Below are 20,663 nucleotides of genomic sequence, written 5' to 3'. Positions count from 1 at the left end.
GGCAGATATAGCTGCAGTGCCCACTCCACTCCCCTCCTCTTTGCTCTAAAAAAAAAAGAAAAACCCTGTTCTTCGAGACTCCACTCCCACTGAGCAGACACCCAGACATGGTACCTGAACACTGATAGCAGACAGGATTAGGTCCAAAATTCAATCACAACAGTCTAAGTAATGTTAAGTCACTGCAGCTGACAGTGACCGCTGCCTCTCTTCAACACAGTACAAGTGATCTATCATAATCTGGCTTTGATTTCTGAGATTTCAAAAGGGAAAAAAAGAAGTGAGTGGATGTGACATCTCTGCGCTGTGATTCTGAGATCAATAGTTTTACTTGATGTGAACAGAGTCACAGTATAATAGCGAGCAAGGATTCAGGCCTCTTAAGTTGCATGCAGGCTAAGTCTCAAACAACCTACCTTACGGCTGGTCTGTGGCCTGTCCACTCGCCCACCCCGAGGTCTCTCATTTACACTTTCTCTCCATCTGGTCTACAGGCAGAGGCTGTGCTGTGTCAGAGGTGACTAATAGTGTCATAGACCGGCCCTCCCCAGCGGGACCAGCACAAGGAAAACTCAAACTGCTGCCTCCGCAACTCCCGGGCACACAAACACTGCCTACTGGTGAGAAAAAAAGCAAAACGCTTTGTCAACTGGCAAGGTGGGCAAATAAGGTGCTTTCTATTCTAGATGGCTGGGGGGGACACTTACAGAAATAAGGAAATAGTTTGAAAGAAGGAAGCAAGTAGGCATCTTTTTTTAAGAGGCTTGTTAGTATTGTAGCAGGTCAAACGCATACTCTCTTTCTCTGTGTCTTTGTGGACATGGGCGCCTCAGGGGGAGAAAGAGAGAGAGAGAGAGAGAGAGAGAGAGAGAGAGAGAGTTTACTCAGATACTGTCAGGATGGTCTACAAAAGGAAATGTTCAGACAGACAGGGACCAGAGGAACAGACGAAGGGCCATGAACCCTGCAGAGCAGCAACAGGAAGAATCCAAACCCCTCTCCTCCGGGGAATAACAGCAATTCTTCTGGTATTTGTCTTTGTGGGTGATATGTGAGTGTGTGAGAGAGTGTGCGTCTACGTAAAGTGTGTCTGATGTGTTTCAAGGACCTGTGTGTTTTAGGCAATGTGGGTAATCACCACCAGCTAAACCATGCATATCTGCATACACACATGACAACAAATTACCCAAACTAAATAAGGTTATAAAAAGTATTTTGATAAAAATATAATTTAAAGCAATACTTCGACATTTTGGGAAATATGTTTTATCTCTTGACAAGAGTTAGACCAGCTAGCAGCTGGTTAGCTTAGCTTAGCACAAAGACTGGAAACAGAGGGAAACAGCTAGCCTGGCCCTGTTCAAAGATAACAAAGCTCACCTACCAGCATCTCTAAAGCTCATTCATCACGTCATGTCTTGTTTGTTTAATCCAAAGTGTAAAGTGCCATTTAACGAGGGGGTTACTAATTATTTAGCTCTTTAGTACGATAAAACAGTATGTGAAATGTTTTAGTATGTTCGAAACCTTAGTATGAAACCAATAATATGAAAATTGCATAGTATTTACGATGAAATATTACGGTATGCAAACACTGGACACTACGCCGGCATTAATATCCCACAATGCAATGCGATAGTGAAAACAACATTCATAACAGATGTTGACGGACAGCTCTGTATTATCAATAATGCTTCAATTTAAGTGTAAGATTTCACTTTGCTATACATAATATATTTTTGAACAAGTTCAGACTTTATTCTCATAAATCATCGTTTGGTCACATGAGGTTGATACGGGTTACCATGGTTACGTGTCTCCAACCGGCAAGGAAGCTCTCAGGAAGTGACGACGTAAATTACTGCTCAGTGTGTCCGAAAAGATACAAACTATTATATATTTCACACAAAAGTATGTTGAACAATAGTACACATATTGAACATCTAGTGCATAGTATAAGATTTCGGACGCCGCTTATATCTATAACTGCTGGGAGCAGAAACTTCCTTTGGTCTCCACTGGTTGCCTGGCAACCAATCCAGAAATAGTCTGGCACATAATCCCTCATAAAACACAAATTGTTGTTTTTTTACACTTCTAATTTGTACGGATTAAACGAATGAGATATAACGTGTTAATTAGCAAACTTTAGAGGTGCAGATATGAGAGTGGTATCTTCTCGTCTAACTCTCCACCAGAAAGCGAATAAGCATGTTTCCCAAAATGTCTATTACTAACTATATAACTAATAAATATTCATTTAAGAAGTGATTGTTCTTGCCGCGGACCTCAGGCTGAGCAGGTTGTTGAGGGCACAGTGATTCAGACATAGTGTGGGTCCAGGCCATAATGTGCTTCACAGTTAATGAGTGAAGCTTGAAAATCTGTCATAAGCTGGTAGGCAATATAAAGACATTACAAGTGGAGTAATATTTAGTATGCCAGTTAGGAGACCAACACTGTAATCTAAACGTGAGGAAATGAAAGCATGCACGATAGACTCGGTGTCTCTGCAGCTCAGAAATGAACAGATTTTGTCAGTAGATGAAAAAAACAAGATTGGACGACCTTGCTAATATGCTTTTCAAAATTAAAGTTGGGATCGGACAACAAACGCTGGTTTATGACAGAAAGCTAGTGGGGTTTTCAGGCTTTACTGGACAAATTGCTGTGCATCATCATCATCAGGATATTCCATCTAATCTACCGATATCCAAACATCACTCTTGTTACCCTGCTGGGAATGTGCGATGCCATCATGTCAGCAGAGGAAAAACTGTGAAGTTACCACCCACACTGCGATATAAAACTGGTGAAAAGCCACTCGTATTGTAAGGTCTTAATCAGAAAGGGAAAACCACTTAAAGAGAAGAATTTGAGAATTGAGAGGCTGATCTGAAAATGATATTCAGATCCACCTGGCTTGCCCTTTTCATTCCTCCCAGAACAGTTACATCTCTCTCCCTGTTTCTGTCTCTCCGTCTCAATTAAACTGACTCCTTACAATGCAACTGAGCTGAATTCAATCTGGCTCAATGTAATTTTCACTCTCCTTTGGTGAATCTTGGTTCGAGTAAGATAATAAAAAATACCTGCCTCGTAAATTAACAAACACTTCCTCGTTCATAATGATGAAGAGAGCTGGAGGTGAAAACTAAAAAGACCTTTTTTCTTCTTTTTTTTTTTTTTTACAGTATCTGAGTCGACCAGTGCAGGCTGGATAGCAGAGATTTTGTACGGAGGAATACATTACAGAAAACAAATTAGTCAGCAAGATAGAAGAATGCCAGTGCAAATGGCCCTGGCTCTTATTTCCATCCTTATGAGATAACTGTACCCATTAGAAGGTTAAAGCTATTGTGGTGTCCCTGCAAAGACTCTGCCTCGGAAACGGCAGCAATCCGTCTTTAAACTTTGATGCAGCCAGAAAGCTTTCCTCATCCCTTCTCATCCCTTCCCCTCTGACCTGTGTGTGTGTGTGTGTGGGGGGGAGGAGAGGGGCTGGGGAGGGAGAGTGTGTGGAGTTACATATGTGCATGAGATAGAGAGGGGGAGAGGGTAACAGCCAGAGAGGGAGCAGACAGAGAAAGAGATATAGGAGGGCGGGGCTGGGCTGTCTGCCACCCAGGCCCAGAGAACATAAAGAGAAAAATACGGCCATAAAACCTCTCTATGACTATGAATACTAATTCTGACTCTGTGAGCCAAACCAAGCGAGTCTGTCCTCTCTCTGTTCCCCTCTGTCTCGCTCAGAGAAATGATGTGGCTTCAAAATGAAGCAGAAATAGTGCGCTGCACAGGCTGAATGTAAAGCTTGGTATTTACACTATGTTATACACAACGCAGTAGTAGTACAGATGGAGAGGGAGGATTAGTTAGGAGCAATGGAGAGCCATTTTACATTTTACTATCCTGTGATGTTTTCCATGCTGGTTTTTTTATTAATTTGGCTGTCTATTGACAACAGATTGTATAGCTGTAAGAATTAACAACAGAAATGGGAAACAGACTGGAAGCACTGATAGTATGAATGAATATCGCCCTGCCTACGACCCTGGAGGTCCACTCACCAAACTGTGTTTTTTTGTGGTTGGATTTCTGACCACACTTAATCCTTTAGATTTTATATAGTTACTGTATTTTGTTATACGGATGTCACAATACCATAAATTTAGTAGTTGATAACAATACCAGTGAAATTCCACGATTCTCGATACCAAATTTAATAACACAATAAAAAACTAAAACTAAAACAATAAATCCCATGTACTTCAACATACACTAATTTATTACCGTTTGCATACTGTTTTTTGCAAATGTATTATTAATCCCTGATTATCCACCTCAAATTTCTCACAAAAAATCTAATTTTAAAAGATTATATTTGAACACATCATGATAATGTTATAATTGACCGACATCCAAAACTCATTCTTATTGAACAGAGCTTGAACGCATCATAATAACCTCAATTTAACCTCTGCATGTTAGGTGTTAGGTGTCTGTTGTTTAGCCAAGCAAGTCTTTGTTGCCAACATGCTGCTAACTGCTAACGTTAACTAGCACTCCTCCTGCCAGACCGGACAACATCGTGGTAGTGACCTGTCAATCACAAGGTAGCTACGCCCTAAAGCATATATGCTTTAGGGCGTACCCTGCATACCCTGCTTTAAGGTCTTATGGTATTTGACTCTAAATGGGACCATAATTTACTAAATGAACATCATGCTGTATTGAAGAACACTTGAAACTACAGACTGAGACCATAAACTCATGTTTACAATGTTTACTGAGGTAAAAAATCAAGTGAGAAGTAGGCTCATTTTCTTTACACATTAAAAGTGTTGAATTGGCAAACCACTGGAAGTCTTTTATTGTGAAGGAGCCAGATAAAATGCTATGTATTTGCCCTTAGTGATGATGCATCTACAAAACAAGACAGCAGACATGTTTGCCAATTTAAGTCAAAGGATCAGTTTCCAATTTTGTAAGGGGGCAATGAAACAAGAAGGAGCCGTCACAGTGAGCTGTTAGATGAAAAGCTGCAGTCCAAAGGCTCACACTGTGGTTCGTGAGAACCAGCACTCCTCCAACTTGTCATTATGCTAAACATCTCTTTTTACTGTGCCACGCCGCTCACGCCGTGCATGCATCACGTGATCAGACCACAGCTGCTCACAGCATGATCGGAAAAGGCCAATTATTGACTTTCCACGATATAAAAACAACATAAGCGATGAATCCTCTCAGCGCACAGTTTGGTTTGCTGCGTTGTAAACAGACACGGCAGTTGTTATTCTTCTGTTGTATTTCTGACAGAGTGGCAGCTCAAGGCATGTTTGCAACATTTTCAACAGAATTTTGAGGACCTGCTGAAACGCACTTGTGGATACAACCAGTAACCACAAAATGAACCAAAACTGAGATTTGTTATAACTTTTTAAAAAAGATATCAGGTGAATCGTGTCATATAATTTGCACTTAAGCTGGTTTTGGTGAAAGAGGTATTTCTAATTTTTTTAACCATACCATGAGCTGTTTCCTGCCATGGTTTCTAAATGTTCTGTATTTTATGGTCAGCTGCTCTTTACAAATACCTGTACTTTCATGGCGCCCCCCTTGCAGCAAGCTTTTCTCTGACAAATGTTGGCGGACAGAAGAAAAAGTCGTAATCTCTCAAGCATTTCTAATGAGTTTTTCTCCTACAATTATTTGATAAGAGCAGACAAGACTGGAGGCAGCGTGTATGATACACTAGCTCCTACTGCCGAGGTGAGAGCTCTGCTGATTACACACAGAGCCATTTACACACTCACACAAACATGCACACGCACACACACACACACCCAGAGGCTTACAGTCCGTCATCTCAGAGTGCAACAATCCTAATAATAACACGAGAGGCTGAAGTTATGACCGGCAGGCACACCTAAGTTACCAATCTGGGTCTCCTTATTCTGAACACACACACACACACACACACACACACACACTACAACATATAACCCTTCCACCTCTTATCTTCATCACCATTCAACTTCTCTGCTCCAGCCATAACCGCTACCACCCCACACCCACACTTTCTCCTCCACCTGCCCACAGCACTCCCCACCTCCCAACTCACCACGCTGAGTCCCAGCTGCTCCCTCTGCAGGTAGGGCAGGTTCCTGCGCTCCAGGCTGGCCAGGTAGTGCTGCAGTCTGGAGTATGTGTAGGGGTAGCAGTAGGCAAACTGGTATACGTCGTCCTCTCGGTCAAAACAGAAGGCAAAGGACATGACGTAGTTGCGCCGGTGGTCGGGACAACGGTAGTAGTACACGTTTTTGGCAGGAAGCCTCTGCCTAGAAACAGACAAACATATTATAGAGAAATTAGGGCGGTAATTTACAGGACAGGTCTTTTAATTTAGGAACATGAGGTCCTGAAGGGTTACGACTGCATCAGGTGAAGATGTGAGGAACACTGAGAGCACAGCACTTTCGCAAGAGAAGGAAAAAAGTGCAGAAAGTGTAATGATATGATAAGGAGAGTGACTCATGAGGAACACATAAGAGAGTTGAGAAATCATGATGCAGAAGTTGCATCAACTTGTCAGTTCGGCGTCTTCGAGAGATGTTGAGTTCAGCTGGCAAAGGAGTACAAGAGCTGAAGGAAGTACGGAGATATCACCTGATAATCAAGCTGCTGGGGAAGTCTGAGAGGTTCTGAACTTATGAGGGGTGAATGTTAAAACAAACACATAAAAATTGTTTTTTTTTTTAATTTGTTTTATTTATACTAGTGCAGTGCCTGATGATCGGTCGCAGGGAAGTGAAGAAGAGTTCAGTTGTTACGTTAGTATATCCAGCATCCAGCAGCAAAAGTGAATTGCAGTCAATGAGCCTTGGCCTGTAAAGCCCCGCTGCTGCACAGAGTATTGCTTGTTGATTCAAAGTGTATTAATATTGAATGTGTTGCGTATCCAGATTGCACCAAATTCAACACAGCACTCCCTTGGGTCCCCTGAAATACACCCGCGTGAAGGACATATCGTTATCGGACGTAAGACCACATGACAATTTGCTGATAAATTATCAAAAAAAGTCAAAATCAAGAGTTACTTCTTTTGAAATAGGGGTGAGTTTAGACAAACAACACTTTCTGATCATTAATCACCACTTTTTGCCTTTATTACTGGAGCATGTATGGCATGAATATGCATATGACATATATCAACATCAGAGAAGGAAGCACAGGGACTGGAAAGTGCAGCGGACCTTGAGATGATCACCGCCAACAGCATCTTCCGACCACCCGGCAAGACCTGCCGGATCAAATGCCACCGAGGGCGGAGTCGAGGGAGGAGAGCCGGGATGGGAGCTAAGCTAACCCAGCTAGCACCTAAGGCTACTCCACTACCCAGCCTGCTCCTGGCTGATGATCGATCAAAAGGAAAACAAGATGGATGAAATAAGACCTAGGCTAACCAAGCAACGGGAGGGACTGTTCTTTACAAAGACCTGGCTCTATGGTGGCATCCCGGATCAAGCTACTGCACATGACAGGCGGACCGCAAGACAGAGCGCAGGACTCCGGTGGGACGAGAAGAGACAGACTCTGTATTTACATCAATGTCTCTTGGTGCTCAAACACGGTCAAAGTCGATGGACGATGTTTCCCTGATTTCAAATGTTTAATGTTAAGATGCCGGCCACATTATCTGTCCAGAGAACTCGCTGGTGTTTCTTCTGCTGCTGTTTACATGATACACATTCAACAAATGCACTACTGTTTTTGTTTTGTCCTGTTTTTTCTTGAGTAGGATAAATGGACTACAACTTCACACTTCGTTGTGCAACCCTGTGTTGCAGAATGACAATAAATGATCCTTGAACAATTGACAGGAAGAACAAACACAACAAAATGTAACTGATAGATTGAGAATGAAATTGAATATGAACAGCAAAACAATGAAATGAAATTACAAAAGATGATAAATTGTCAACTAAAGGTAAATTGACTAAATTAATTAGATTTATTTAGCATTTTATTAGACTTTTTTTCTTCTTTAGTTTGTTTCTATCAATACTGAAAGGGACAACCACTGTAAGTAAGCAACAAAAATGAGTAGGCGTGAATGACAATCCAGCAGATAAAAATCACTCACACAAAACGATAATCAACCCTAATACTAATTTGGTTCACCTTTTGAAGGACAACTGGAGAATTTGGCATCACAGTTTGTGTCTGTGAGCATCAAATATTTTCAGCTTTGCACTTCAAAAGGCCGCAAATACTTTAATTGTGACGACTATGATGCTATTGTACTGTGAGTGTTGTGTTTCATGTGTAATTTAGAATTGCAGTCTGAGTGAAAAGCAGAACATGTGTTTCCTTTTTTGCTCAAATCTTAAGTTGTAGTGTAAGTGAGCAATTTAGGACAATTATATCGAGTGAGGAATGGGTAAGCACCTAATCTGTGTGTCGGTTTGTTGTGTTCCTTGTTGTGTTGAGCGTACAACGGTGTTTGTAATTTGCTGCCTGTTTAATGTTGTGTCTTCTATGCCTTCTCTGTTGTGTGCTGTGCTTGTGTACTTTGCTGAATTGCGTGTTGCATGTTGCATGCTGGGCCCAGCAGGGCAAAATAAAGCTGACTGATCTGTGCACCTCATGGGCGATCGATGGGGTACGGGACAGTACTGCTGCAGTCTACAGAACTTCTCTGCTTACTCGACATGTTTTCTTTTCACACTCTTCTCCCGTCTATCTTTGCCTTCCTCTCTTCCCTCGTTTAGCCCTCACCGCTGAGACATGGTCAGAGGGAGGTTGTGTGCATGCCAATGACTATATTTGCCTTCTTTCTCTACCTTTCCCTTTTCCTGTCTTTCTCCAAAACTCTCTCGTCTCGTCCCGTCACTCACTGACTCCGCCACGACAGTTAACGTGGAGAAGACCAAGCATGGGGAACAACAGTGCTGCCTGGCAGACGCTCTGAGAGAGGAGGATAAAAGGTGGGAAGAAGATGAGGACGATGAGTGACTGGTGGGTTTGGGGTGTTGGGAGCGGGGAGAAAGGTGGAATAAGGAGATAAGGAGAAGATGAGAGTGCAGGGCGATGGCAGATCTGGGCCCGATACAGAGATATACGGGAAGGGGATGGCGGCTAGCAGCGCGGCGGATGTATGACGGCGGGGCTGGCTAGTGAGCTAGCGTCTCTGGCAGCAGATCAGATGAAGATGCTATCGGGGCTGCGATAGGAACAGGACCTGATAATCAACAAACAGGACAGACTGCTCTGCGCCAACTCTGGCAGAGTGAACTTCTCTCTCTGATTCACCTCTGGTGAGGGAGGACAGGAAGGAGATGCAGCAGAGTTTTATGTGTTCGCTCAGACACCTAATACATCAGGTTTGGCCGATGGACCTGCATAGAAATGCATAGTGAACACACTTGCATGCATTTCCAAACACTTGAAGATGTCCCTGCAGGTGCCTAGTAAAACAAAAAGCTAAATCACTCGGCCTCTCTCAGACAGAGAGGAAGAGAAAGGCAGGGCTGATTATTCCTTCCGAGCAGAGGAGGAGAGAGGAGAATGTATCTGCATGTGGCTATCTCAGCAGAATACTAATGCTGCCAGTGGCTAGCTATACCACACCCAGTCTTCCCACTGGAACCAGATTATCAGCCTTGTTTTACAGCCTGTAAAGCCGGACAAAGAAAACAAACAAGAAAAATGTTTAATCTTGGAAAAAATGAGAGCAAATTTTGGAACATGAATATTATTTTTTATAAGACCACATGGGTTTGAAGTAGAGCATGCTGTGAATAAAACTGACCGGCAAGGACAAAATAAACCCCCACATGACACACACACACACACACACACACACACACACACACACACACACACACACACACACACGCACACACACACACGGGTGCATTACTGTGGTGCCAGCCCTCCAAGGGGCAGCAGGTTAATTAAAATAAGATGACACCTCACCTCTTTACATATTTCCCTGTTTGGCTCTGCCCATCCATGCAGTCCCACTCCTCTCTGTTTCTCCTTCTCCTTCTCTCTACTGGGCACTGAGTGACCTTGCCGGAGACTGGAAAAGTCCTGGCTATTGATTTTAATTACTGCTGCTTGTCCCGTCACAGCGTTATAGTTATAGGCCAGAGAAAAAATAGCTCTGTGACTTTCTTATGGAAAGAGACTGCCTGGAAGGCCTGAACTCCAGGCTAAGGAAGAAGGCTGTAGCTGCTTTAGGTACCACCAGAATAGAGTAGAATGGACATTGGACTGTTTTCTGTGGTCATTTGACTAGTACAAAAGAAAATGGCGATTGTTGTTAGTTGTTATGGTGACATGAGAACACACGTCAGTGGGGATGTAAAGTGTGATCGCAGCTCTGGAGATAGATGGCTATCATTTTTTGACCCCGTTTGAATTACGCCTTGAGTCACACATATGATGTTTGTCAATTTAAAAGATCATTTTGCAAGTCAAGAAAGTCACAGGTTTGTTGTAGTATCATGTTTTGTGTGAAACCGCTCAGTGAACTACATCTCTTGCATTATATACGTCTCCCGACACGAGCTAACCTAGCTATGTTCCATGCACAAATAAAACGTTATCTTACTCGATGTGTTTTATTGAGCGACTCCTGGTCTTTTTATCAGCCAGGAAGCGAAAGATCGACCGAGAACAGCTGTTCGTGTGAGTACATCCCAGTACAAAACACACAGACATTGTAGTTTCAGAGAGAGAGACGTCACTTACGTGAGTTTTGGGTGTGCAGTCTTTCTAATTACGTATTTTCACAGACTGATACTTCAACAGTTTTACAACAAACTGGTACTTTTCTTGACTTGCAAAATTATCTATCGCCACATTGGTGACGGAAAATGAGACGAACAAAATTGTCACTCATCTAGGAATAGCAATGTGCTTTCCTATGCTTTCCTACATGTGTAGAAAAAGCATTAAGTTGTTAATTTTATTCACTTGCTCTGGCTCTCTGTGCTTTTTAACGTTACTACTCCACTGCTCGTATTAGCCGTTGCAAAACCTCACCTCAGTGATTCCGCGACTTGCCGTCAGTCGGTTTAGTTTATGCGGAAGTTAATCCGCTACAACGGTCGCAATTGCAACGGTACACGTAAAAATTGCCACCGCTCTGGCTATCCTGCTTCGTTGATTTGAATGGGAATGTCAATTTCACTCTCACTCTATTTCTACGGCTACCACAGTCGTGCACATAAATATGAAAAATGCACATAATCTTCAGCACAAGCACATTAATGTGCACAGTCCCTTTGGTTTTTATCTAAGCAGTGGCTGCTCCTGCTCGGCAGCTGGCAATTTGTTTTATCTAAATGGTACCTCCCTGTGCCTCTCCCGTGCCCATCTCTTGACGTGGTACAGTGCCGTCGCTCCCAAACAGAATTATCACGGCGTGGGAAGGGGGGAGAAAATGGAGAAGCTTCCCCCAGATGATAACGCACTCACACATGGTTTTTACAATTCAGTGATTACAGAGACACAGAAACACACACACACACAAACAGGAATATGCAAAGAGCCGCACGCTGAAACGAGGCAGCGAACTCCGAGCCGTGTGTGAGCTACATCAAGGTCATTCCTTTGACAGCGAGCTGTGGGACAAGTTAACTGCCAGAGCGTCTCATCACAGCCTTACAGAATAAAGAGAAGGACGCAGAGCAAAGAGAAATAGAGAGGCTGAAACACTAGACAAAGGCAGAAGAGTGGCTGACAAATAGAGAAAGAGACAAGTAAAGAGACAAAGTCAGAGAGAAAAAGGGACGGGGGAAAAAAGAGACAAGAGGAGAATGAAAAGGGAGAGGGTTTCATAGAGCTAGCAGGCAGCCTTTAGCGAGGTGTCACTTTGCGTGCCGGGGCTTTTCTACTTCTGAACCATTGGTAGCTACAAACTCCCGCTCTGATTTTGATGGCACAGGCGTCTCTCTGAAGTTTCGAGATGAAGGCTTCTAAATTGGTAGCTTTCATACGGGCGACATTTTGTCTATATTTTCAAATCAATCAAGCGTAGAGGACACGCCAATCACTGCTGCTCTGAGCACTCTCACAGACAAAGGCAAAAACATACAGGACACCAGGCCTGGACGCACTCATCTACTCCCTTTTTATTGTCTATCTCACTGTTGTCTCTTTCGGCTTGTCAAACGCTCATCCCGTCAACTGTTAGGAAGGTTAAATGTCTTCCAACATGCCCGTACGGCTGTCAGGCTCCACAGATTCCCAACCAGCTCATTTAAGGCAAATAGTTAGTCCATTTGGCAAACATTTCACATTGAATGACATATTTCTTTACTCCCTCTGTGTAACTACGGCAATAATTGAAGAGGCAATATTTCTTGGCACTCTAAAATGACGCCAGATGTTAGATAGACTCATTGTTTTTAAAACGCGTCTCCGCGTTCTTGTTTTGCATACTAAGTCAAGCAGAAAACATCCTCCGTATCATTTGAGGAGTGTCAAACGTGTGGCTATGTATATTCATGTGTGAGGAAGTGTGCATGTGTGTGTGTGTAAACATGACGAGATATATATTCTTGAGGCATCCATCTATCTTTTTTTGGATGCAAATCAAGTTGCAACAAAGCTTTCCGGAGGCACTGTTACTAGGCAACCTGTGCTTGCTTTGTAATTTGGTGGGCCTGCTGTATATTGTATGTGGCTGTACAGTATATTTATTAGACTGTGTCTTTATAAGAGTGTGTCTTTCCATTGTGACTAACTTACACGACCAGTGAAGAAAGAGCATCAAATGTGCAGGAGGAAGTCAAAGATGTGTATGTGTACCGTTGCCACTGCAACCGTTGTAGCGGGCTAACTTCCGTCTAAATCAAACCTACTTAAAGCAAGTCACAGCCACACGGAGGTGAGGTTTTGCAGTTACAACTAAAATGGGCATGAGCAGTGGAGTTGTAACGTTACAAAGAATAGAGAGCCAGAGATAATGAGTCAAATTTAACAACTTAATGCTTACGTACGTAGCGTAGATAAGCACATTGCTATCACCAGATGAGTGACAACTATGTTTGGCTCATTTTCTGTTAGCAGTGTAGCATTAAAGAATGGTGGAATTAGATAGCCGAACATAGTTGTCACTCATCTGGCATCAGTCCCTCCGCCTCATGGTACGTGTCCACAGGATCTGTCCTTTCCGCGCTTTCCATTCATTGTCTATGTAAGCAGCCGGGCAATGCATTGTGGAAGTGTAGCATTGCGTTTCAAGCGATTGACCGTCACGTTGTCCGCTCCTCATTTGCATTAAGTTGAGGTCCAGGCTACTTTATGCAAATCAGGGGCGTCCAGCATGACTTGCCGAAAAACTTCAAAACTAACCGTTGTCGATCTACAGACAGATTCAGCAACTGCATGGCATATTTCTCGCCTAAAATGTTTTCGTAAACACATTTCGGCGTACTATTTTTGTAATATATGATAAATCGCTTCCTGGCGAGCTCCGACCGACCACACTTTACAGCCCAACTGATGAGTGCTCTGTTGTCACCATAACAGCCAATCACCATTTTCTTTTGTACTAGTCAAATGACCACTGAAAACAGTTCAATGTCAGTTCCACGCCTATGGTGTAAGCATTAAGTCGCGAAGATGCACATCTCAAGCGGGGCTGATGATGTAATATAAGCAGGGATTAATGCTACTGGTAGGTTTTTCTGGCTAGCAGCAGCAGCAGATTTTGCAGGAAGCAATAACACCCGTGAATTATGGACTTTTCTGTAACAAGGGAGCTGAGAGTCGCACACCTGTGGAGACAACAGGCCGTTAGCAGCCTCCTCAGGTCAGAAACAGCCCTCTGATGAGGCTGAAACACGACAGAATAAGACGCACTCGCATCAAAACACCCAGGAGGTGTACTCTCACCAGGTGGCCTTTTACACCGCTCCCTGTTAGAGGCATTGTAAAGCAGCTTTTAGACCTAAATTAAATTCAAGGTGAGTTAGCGGAATCAAGTCGGTCAACATCAGATCACGCCCACAACGCTTCCCCTGAGTTCAGATTATGCAGCAGACATAAAAATGTGGAGTTATTTCCATAAAATTCATAAATCTTGGACTCTCATCTAAATAAAACACATTTGCTGTTTATAGGAGTAACCCAGTTTGTTCTGCTGATGTGTTTAATACGGAGGGAGTGGTTGTGTGTGTGGCTGTCTGTCCTTGTGCGTAAAAATTCATCTCTTCCAGTAATTCATCTCTTTTTCATGTCACCCTCTCCCCATATCATCTTCCACTTCTCAGTCTAATTTACTGTCTAGTTGGAAAAACACCTTATACTTCACGCCTGCAATTGTATTTTTTTAAACTTTCTGGCATTTTCTTTTTTATAATTGTCACAGGAATACTCTTTGACCCTGACCCTCACAATCCTTTATCATTTCGGTGATCTACCAAATTCTCATCATGTAAATCCCTGCAATGTAAATATGACCGTGTGCCTCTATCTCAAACTCCTAATCTGTTCCACTCTAAATCTGCGAGATATGTACAGCCCTCATACATTCACATGGGAACACTTTTATCACCCCTGAGGGGGCACACGGAGATGAAAACACTGGAGGATTTACTGTAGCTGCTCTAACTCATGTGCCCTGAGATAGTGGCGATGAGGAATATATATAAACAATATGTATTTCTCTTCATTTCTCCTGTCCTTATTTGAATTTTCTCATCATTAAGTCTCCAGTGGAGTTTTTAATTTGTCATCTTAATACTTCTGCCTGATCATTTCCTGAGTATCTGATTTAAGAAGCTCCTTGGGGGGGTTTTAATCACAACTGCACAATATGTTTTAATAATTTGACATTTCCTAAATATATGAAGACAAATGAACTTGAAATTAAATCATCAGGTTGTTCTCAATGCTCTTTTCGATAAAGGGAATTACTGAGCAGTGTGACAGTGCCTGGATGGACCAGTAGAGGGCCACATGTTTGAGTGAGAGGTGACCTGTTGAGAGGTAAAGGTAGAGAACTCAGAGAGAGAGAGAGAGCTGTGCATTTATTTCAAATCAACTACAGCGCACAATAACTACTTTGTCCTGTGAGATGTGTGTTCTTTCCAATACACACACTCAAACTCAGAAATGTGACTCCTGAGGGGAAAACTCCCCGACAAATAATGCAGTTTGGTTGTAAAAGCAGAAAACTGTTAAGAATGCAAACACATTTATCTGATAATTAAACCTCTGAGACCTACAATAGACCTGTTTTTCTCCTTTTTAGGTGAGTGCAGGGGGTCTTTCGGGGGAGATAGCAGGTCAACATTAGATGTTACACAGAAGTGGTGTACATCATCTGAAAGCTGGGAACCAGGAGATTAATTTGAGATGCGGATCAGCACCATGTGTCAAATTGTTCTAGCCAGTGTAAAAGTGTATAAGGGTTTAGAACATTATGATCACAGTATATGATGGCCATTTCCATGCTATATTATGTCTCATAAGTTGTTGCAGCAATTTTTGGGTTGATACCATTTGTTAGACAGATTTGGTGCTGAATTTAACCATTTTTTACCTATCGAGAATTGATAAAAATTATCAATAATCCCTCCAAAATACCACATTAAGACACCGAGACCTTGAGGAACACCATAGAAAAAGCCATGCTGTGATTTGGAATCAAAAACTTTTGACATCTGGAGATTTCTGCAAGAATTGCATTACCCATAGAACCCATTTTCATTCACATATCTTGAGGTCAGAGGTCAAGAAACCCCTTTGAAATTGGCCATGTCAGTGAGGCGTCTTTTAGCCTCCTTCCCGACATTCCTTAGGTTTTCTAGTTTTATATGATATCTGCACCTTCACTCTATTTAAAACAGCCCGCTACAGCCTCTAAAAGAGAGTGAAGTCGGTCTGGATCGCGGGTCTCAGAGGGTTAAAGGTTACATGACTTCATAATTAGATGGACAAAGTATATTATTTCTTTGTATAACCTGTTTCAAAAGAGAGGCCGAGAAAAAATTGCAGTTTGGAGTCGTCTCTCAGACACCCTGACAAAAACACTGTAACGGACTGTAGGCTTTTCCGAATCAATCAGTCCTCAACTGCAGTGAAAAAGTACAACATGCCCCGTATATATCCCAAAGGGGTCTCGGCTAGATTGAGCATGCTGGGCCTGCAAGTAGCCGGCTCCCCTGCGTCTTGAGGGGCAGCAGGGCAATTAGCAGGAAGCAGATGATCACTGCGCCCTCGCCACTGTGGCGCCACCGGTCCCCTATGGGGCAACAGGGCAGGTGCACATTCGTCTGGAATATAATGGGGGGTACAGAGGAAATACACACAAGCAACTATAATAAAAAAATTGTACACACACACACGCACACACACGCACACACACGCACACACACACACTCATCTAATAAAATGATGATGTCAGCCTTAAGCCCCTGGTGAGTGGTGGTGGTGTGTAAGCTGGTGGGAGTGGGCTTGTGTGTGTGTGTGTGTGTGTGTGTGTGTGTGTGTGTGTGGGAGAGAGAGAGAGAGAGAGAGAGTTTGAGAAAGGAGAGTGAAGAGACCGTACATCTATAATTGTGTGATGCAGCATTTCCCAGAGTGCAACATTATACTCCCATCACATTATCTATGTGTGTGTGTGTGTCTACAAGTGTGTGTGTATGAGTGTGTACCGAACAGACAGACTGGCGCCAGACTAAGTCATAATAATAATGTTCCAAGCGACCAGACACATGCACAAAGACAAAAGACACACACACACACACACACACACACACACAGCAGAGACTCACCACTATCAAGGTATATGATGTGCATATGTTGGCCCAGTAGGGTAGCGATCATGTAATTATACAGTGGATGTAACTCTATTTGTAAGAGTCCAGTCCATTAGTCCATTAGTGATGCGCTCTATTAACCTGACCCTGTCAGAACCATCTGAGAAGCCGTCATCGGAAACTGTTTGGAAAAGTGCAGGCACTTTCAAAACATACTTGGCAGGTGATTGGATGAACCATCTGTTAGTGCCGTACTTTGCTTTTCTTTCAGTGAAGAAATACTCTCCAGTTCTGATATAACTGATGCTATTGTAGCATCTATGCTAACTTCTTCAGGAGCTGCCATTGTTGTTTAGAACAGTCGCCTCTCCGCGTCGTCTCACACAACAAAGAAACGACAGTAGCTGCAGCAGCTCCTCACAGGATGCTGATTGGTCCATTGTCTGGCGAGCCGGACACAAATGCATTACTTGAAGCCTGCCAAGATAGATTTTCGTGTGACATCTAATCCTCACGATTCTTGCGTGATCTCGTGAGATTCCAGCTGCCGTGCAAGGTTAGCTCTCTATACCATTCCCTTATTTCGCCATTCCTTTAGGTGGCCAAATAAATTTGCAGAATTTCTTCCATCGTCTTTTATTAAAGATTTATATCTGCGGTACACCTTTGAGCCTCATGAGGGAACCTGAATGTTTGTATTGTTCTGATAATTGTAGCCTACTTATAACAGTTTGTTTTATTGATGAGAGGAAAAAAACAAGAACCTAAATCCGCCTAAATGTATTTATTTAGTCTCATTTATAAAGTATTTAGCATGTGTTTATGTTTTCACTAACACGTGCCTAAAACAAAGTTGTGATTTATCAAACTTATATCTCTTCAAAATGGCTTGTTAACCTATTCAAGATAATATGAGGTGATGAGGAAATGGCCGTAAAAATGGTTGTTCATTTACGCAAAAATTCACTCTTCTCACGATCTATAGATAAGGCCTATTGTGAATTCGGTCACGATGGTTTGTCATTTTTAAAAAGTAGGTGCCAAGAAAAAACATGTTTGGGAAACACTGATCTATACCATAGCAGAGAGATATTGACCGGGCCTGACTAAGCCCATTGAAAGTCCACAGCACCGTCTTTGTTCCTGGTCCACTTCGTGCGTCGTTATCCATGCGCGTAAAGCCACCGTTTATCTCTGTCGCCGTCTTTTCTTCAAACTGCACGGCATGGTCCTCCATAGCTCAGCTTCTCCAGAGCAACGTTTTTTGACAAATGTTGCGTTGTCTGACCAAAAATCTACACTTTGTATGTCCACGAGAAGAAGCAAGCTTGACTCAAATTAAACACGTCTCCCGGGTAAGTTTTAACTGTTTACTTAAGTAGAAAACAGCACAAACACTGTATTTAACTAGGATCTTTCTGATAGCTGACTCATCAAAATGTGACTGACGTCATTTATATATCTATGGGAACGCTACAACATATGCAGTTCCTAAAAAAGCAAAATAACATTTACATTCTTCAAAATATATTCTTATATGCTTCTTAAGATACGGCTCTTACACTCTTATTTTCTTTTTTTTTCTATATTAAATTCATTGTAATCCGATAAATGACCATCTCAAAGTGTGCCTCAATTTCAGTTTATGTTTCAATCTGAAACACGTCACCAGCTGCAACCACTGTGGCTACTGTACTCTGGCTGGACTGTTTTAATTACATAAGCACATGATTTGTTTCAGCAAATGAAGTCATCACTGTAGAGATGACTGAAAAATGTGACAGGATGAAAGAATACACTCTGATCTCAGTGTGTCTGACTCGCACTCTGAGTCAAGCCCGTAACAGAGGGACAAGTGATCTGAGATCAAGCATCAGCATCACCGCTCCTGTATCCCCTGTGTGTGTGTGTGTGTGTGTGTGTGTGTGTGTGTGTGTGTGTTTGTGTGTAAGGAAAAGGGTCACACAGAGTGATGAGATCATCCTCTCTGGAAATTTACTCAGTGGAGGGCGATGCAACACACATGATACATTCTGAAATCACTTTTTATTAAATTCCACATAGAGATGAGCTCACCTCCTGTAGTCCATTACACTGATCAGAAAGACTCGCTGCTGTGGAAAAATAACCAGCAGCTTGAATAATGCAATGATGAGCTGAATAAATAATAAAATTATCCTTTAGTCACAATCAGTGTTGCTGATTTTGCAATAATGGCTCAACTTTTTTTGCCCACCTTAGGCTTGTTAAAACATGCAATAATTTCATATATCACAAGAGTCCTGTCATGTTATTATGATACAATATATGTTATGCTAAACTAGGTTAATTTCAACATTGTTACTGTATTTTAAACTTCTGACTAACAATAGGAAAAAAAAACATCTGCTCACGTAGCGTGTTTATAACAGCAGTTACAAATAAGAAAACATGGTATGGTATAAAATTACTAATGACACTCTCCTCCCCCAAAAAACAAACCCCATAGGTTGATCCATAAAAGCTTATTACAACCCAGATTTACGTTTATTGTTCGGCAGCGAGCTTTAGTGTCCATAGTATTGATGACGGGATCAAGGAGGAAGTCAGGTGCCGCAGGATAAAGAGCGACAAAGTCCGCATAGGGAGGAGGTCAGGGGTGGATTGATGGGTCAAGACTTTGACTCAGGAGACCCCTGTTCGTGTCCCGTGTAAACCCAAAAGTCAGCATTGCCTTTTTTTAAAGTTACGTACATAAGTTAATTTACGTAATGTACTTAATTTACGCCACATACGTAACATAGGTAACTTAAGTAATGCAACAAACATACTTATATTAAACCAAAATCCTAAAGTACCATCCTAAAGTAGTTATGTTGCCTAAACCTAACCAAACTATGACCGTTTCACAACGTTATCCACATGTTTAAAACTAACATTACAACCAAACTCTTCTTCACTCCCCCGGAGTCAATGAATGAAGAGTGCTTCTCGACAACGCTGCAAGCAGCACCTCCAGGGACCAAGCAATCAGCTCGTTCTGAACGGCCACGCCCTGAACATGTACTGCACTAGTAATACTAAAAAGTGGGCAGGTAGTGGGAAACAAATGAAGAATAGATATACTTGAAGGCTTTAGAATTCCTGGACTCAGTCACAGACCACGGAGGAAGGTGTGTTCAGAGGTTTCGTGAATATTTTTGGAAATAATCTGCACTGAACGTGAAAAGATCGGTGACATGGGGCGTCTTGGTGGCCTAGTATGGAACTTGAGAGTTTACAGGGAAGAGATGTAAGAAAAAAGTTGTGTGCTTATGTGGATAGTAGCAGATGTGAATGCATTTATTGAGCATATAACACATTTTTATTTGCTCATTATTCTTTGAGCAATAAAAAATTATATTAAAAATGAAAACAATGTACTTGCAAAAATCTTTTTCTCAGGATTTAGACATAATATAACGTCTATTGGTTAAACACATACAGTACCATAAAACTGCACCTCCTCCTACTTGCTAATAGTACTGCTAATATCACTGGTATTATAAATACTTAATCCACATATACAGGAATCTAGGTCTCATTTTACTACATTCACTGTATTTCAACAGCAAACTTAGTAACTTACGCTGAAGATATTTAACCCTTCGCAAGATGACCTTTGCTTTTCCTAGAGCTAGAAGAATGATCAATTATTTTCTTCAATGTTTAATCTCATGATGAAAATTGTGAGAATTCTGACAAATGTCAATTTAAGTTTTAAGATGAAGAGAAACAGCAAATGTTTTTTTTCACTTCATGAAAGGGTGGTTATCAAAATAACACCATGACTAATACATTTTTGGTAGATGGCCTGATAAGTGAGGTAACTTTGAGGTCACAGTAGTGATGCCACACCAC

At 42.1% G+C, this 20,663-nt stretch overlaps 1 protein-coding gene across 1 annotated transcript in view; it reads right to left on the bottom strand.

The window, feature by feature from the left end:
• Nucleotides 1-20,663, bottom strand: part of agbl4 (ATP/GTP binding protein-like 4) — a 320,866-nt gene that overhangs the window by 139,780 nt on the left and 160,423 nt on the right. The window contains exon 5 of the mRNA XM_037769115.1: nucleotides 6,125-6,341. Within this exon, the coding sequence (XP_037625043.1) occupies nucleotides 6,125-6,341 (217 nt within the window). The remainder of the gene's footprint in view (nucleotides 1-6,124; nucleotides 6,342-20,663) is intronic.

This window comes from Sebastes umbrosus, chromosome 5, assembly GCF_015220745.1.
Source record: "Sebastes umbrosus isolate fSebUmb1 chromosome 5, fSebUmb1.pri, whole genome shotgun sequence".
NCBI classification, from domain to species: Eukaryota; Metazoa; Chordata; class Actinopteri; order Perciformes; family Sebastidae; genus Sebastes; species Sebastes umbrosus.
The sequence above is the reverse complement of the archived record's forward strand: the minus strand, read 5'-3'. Positions and strand labels throughout refer to the sequence as shown.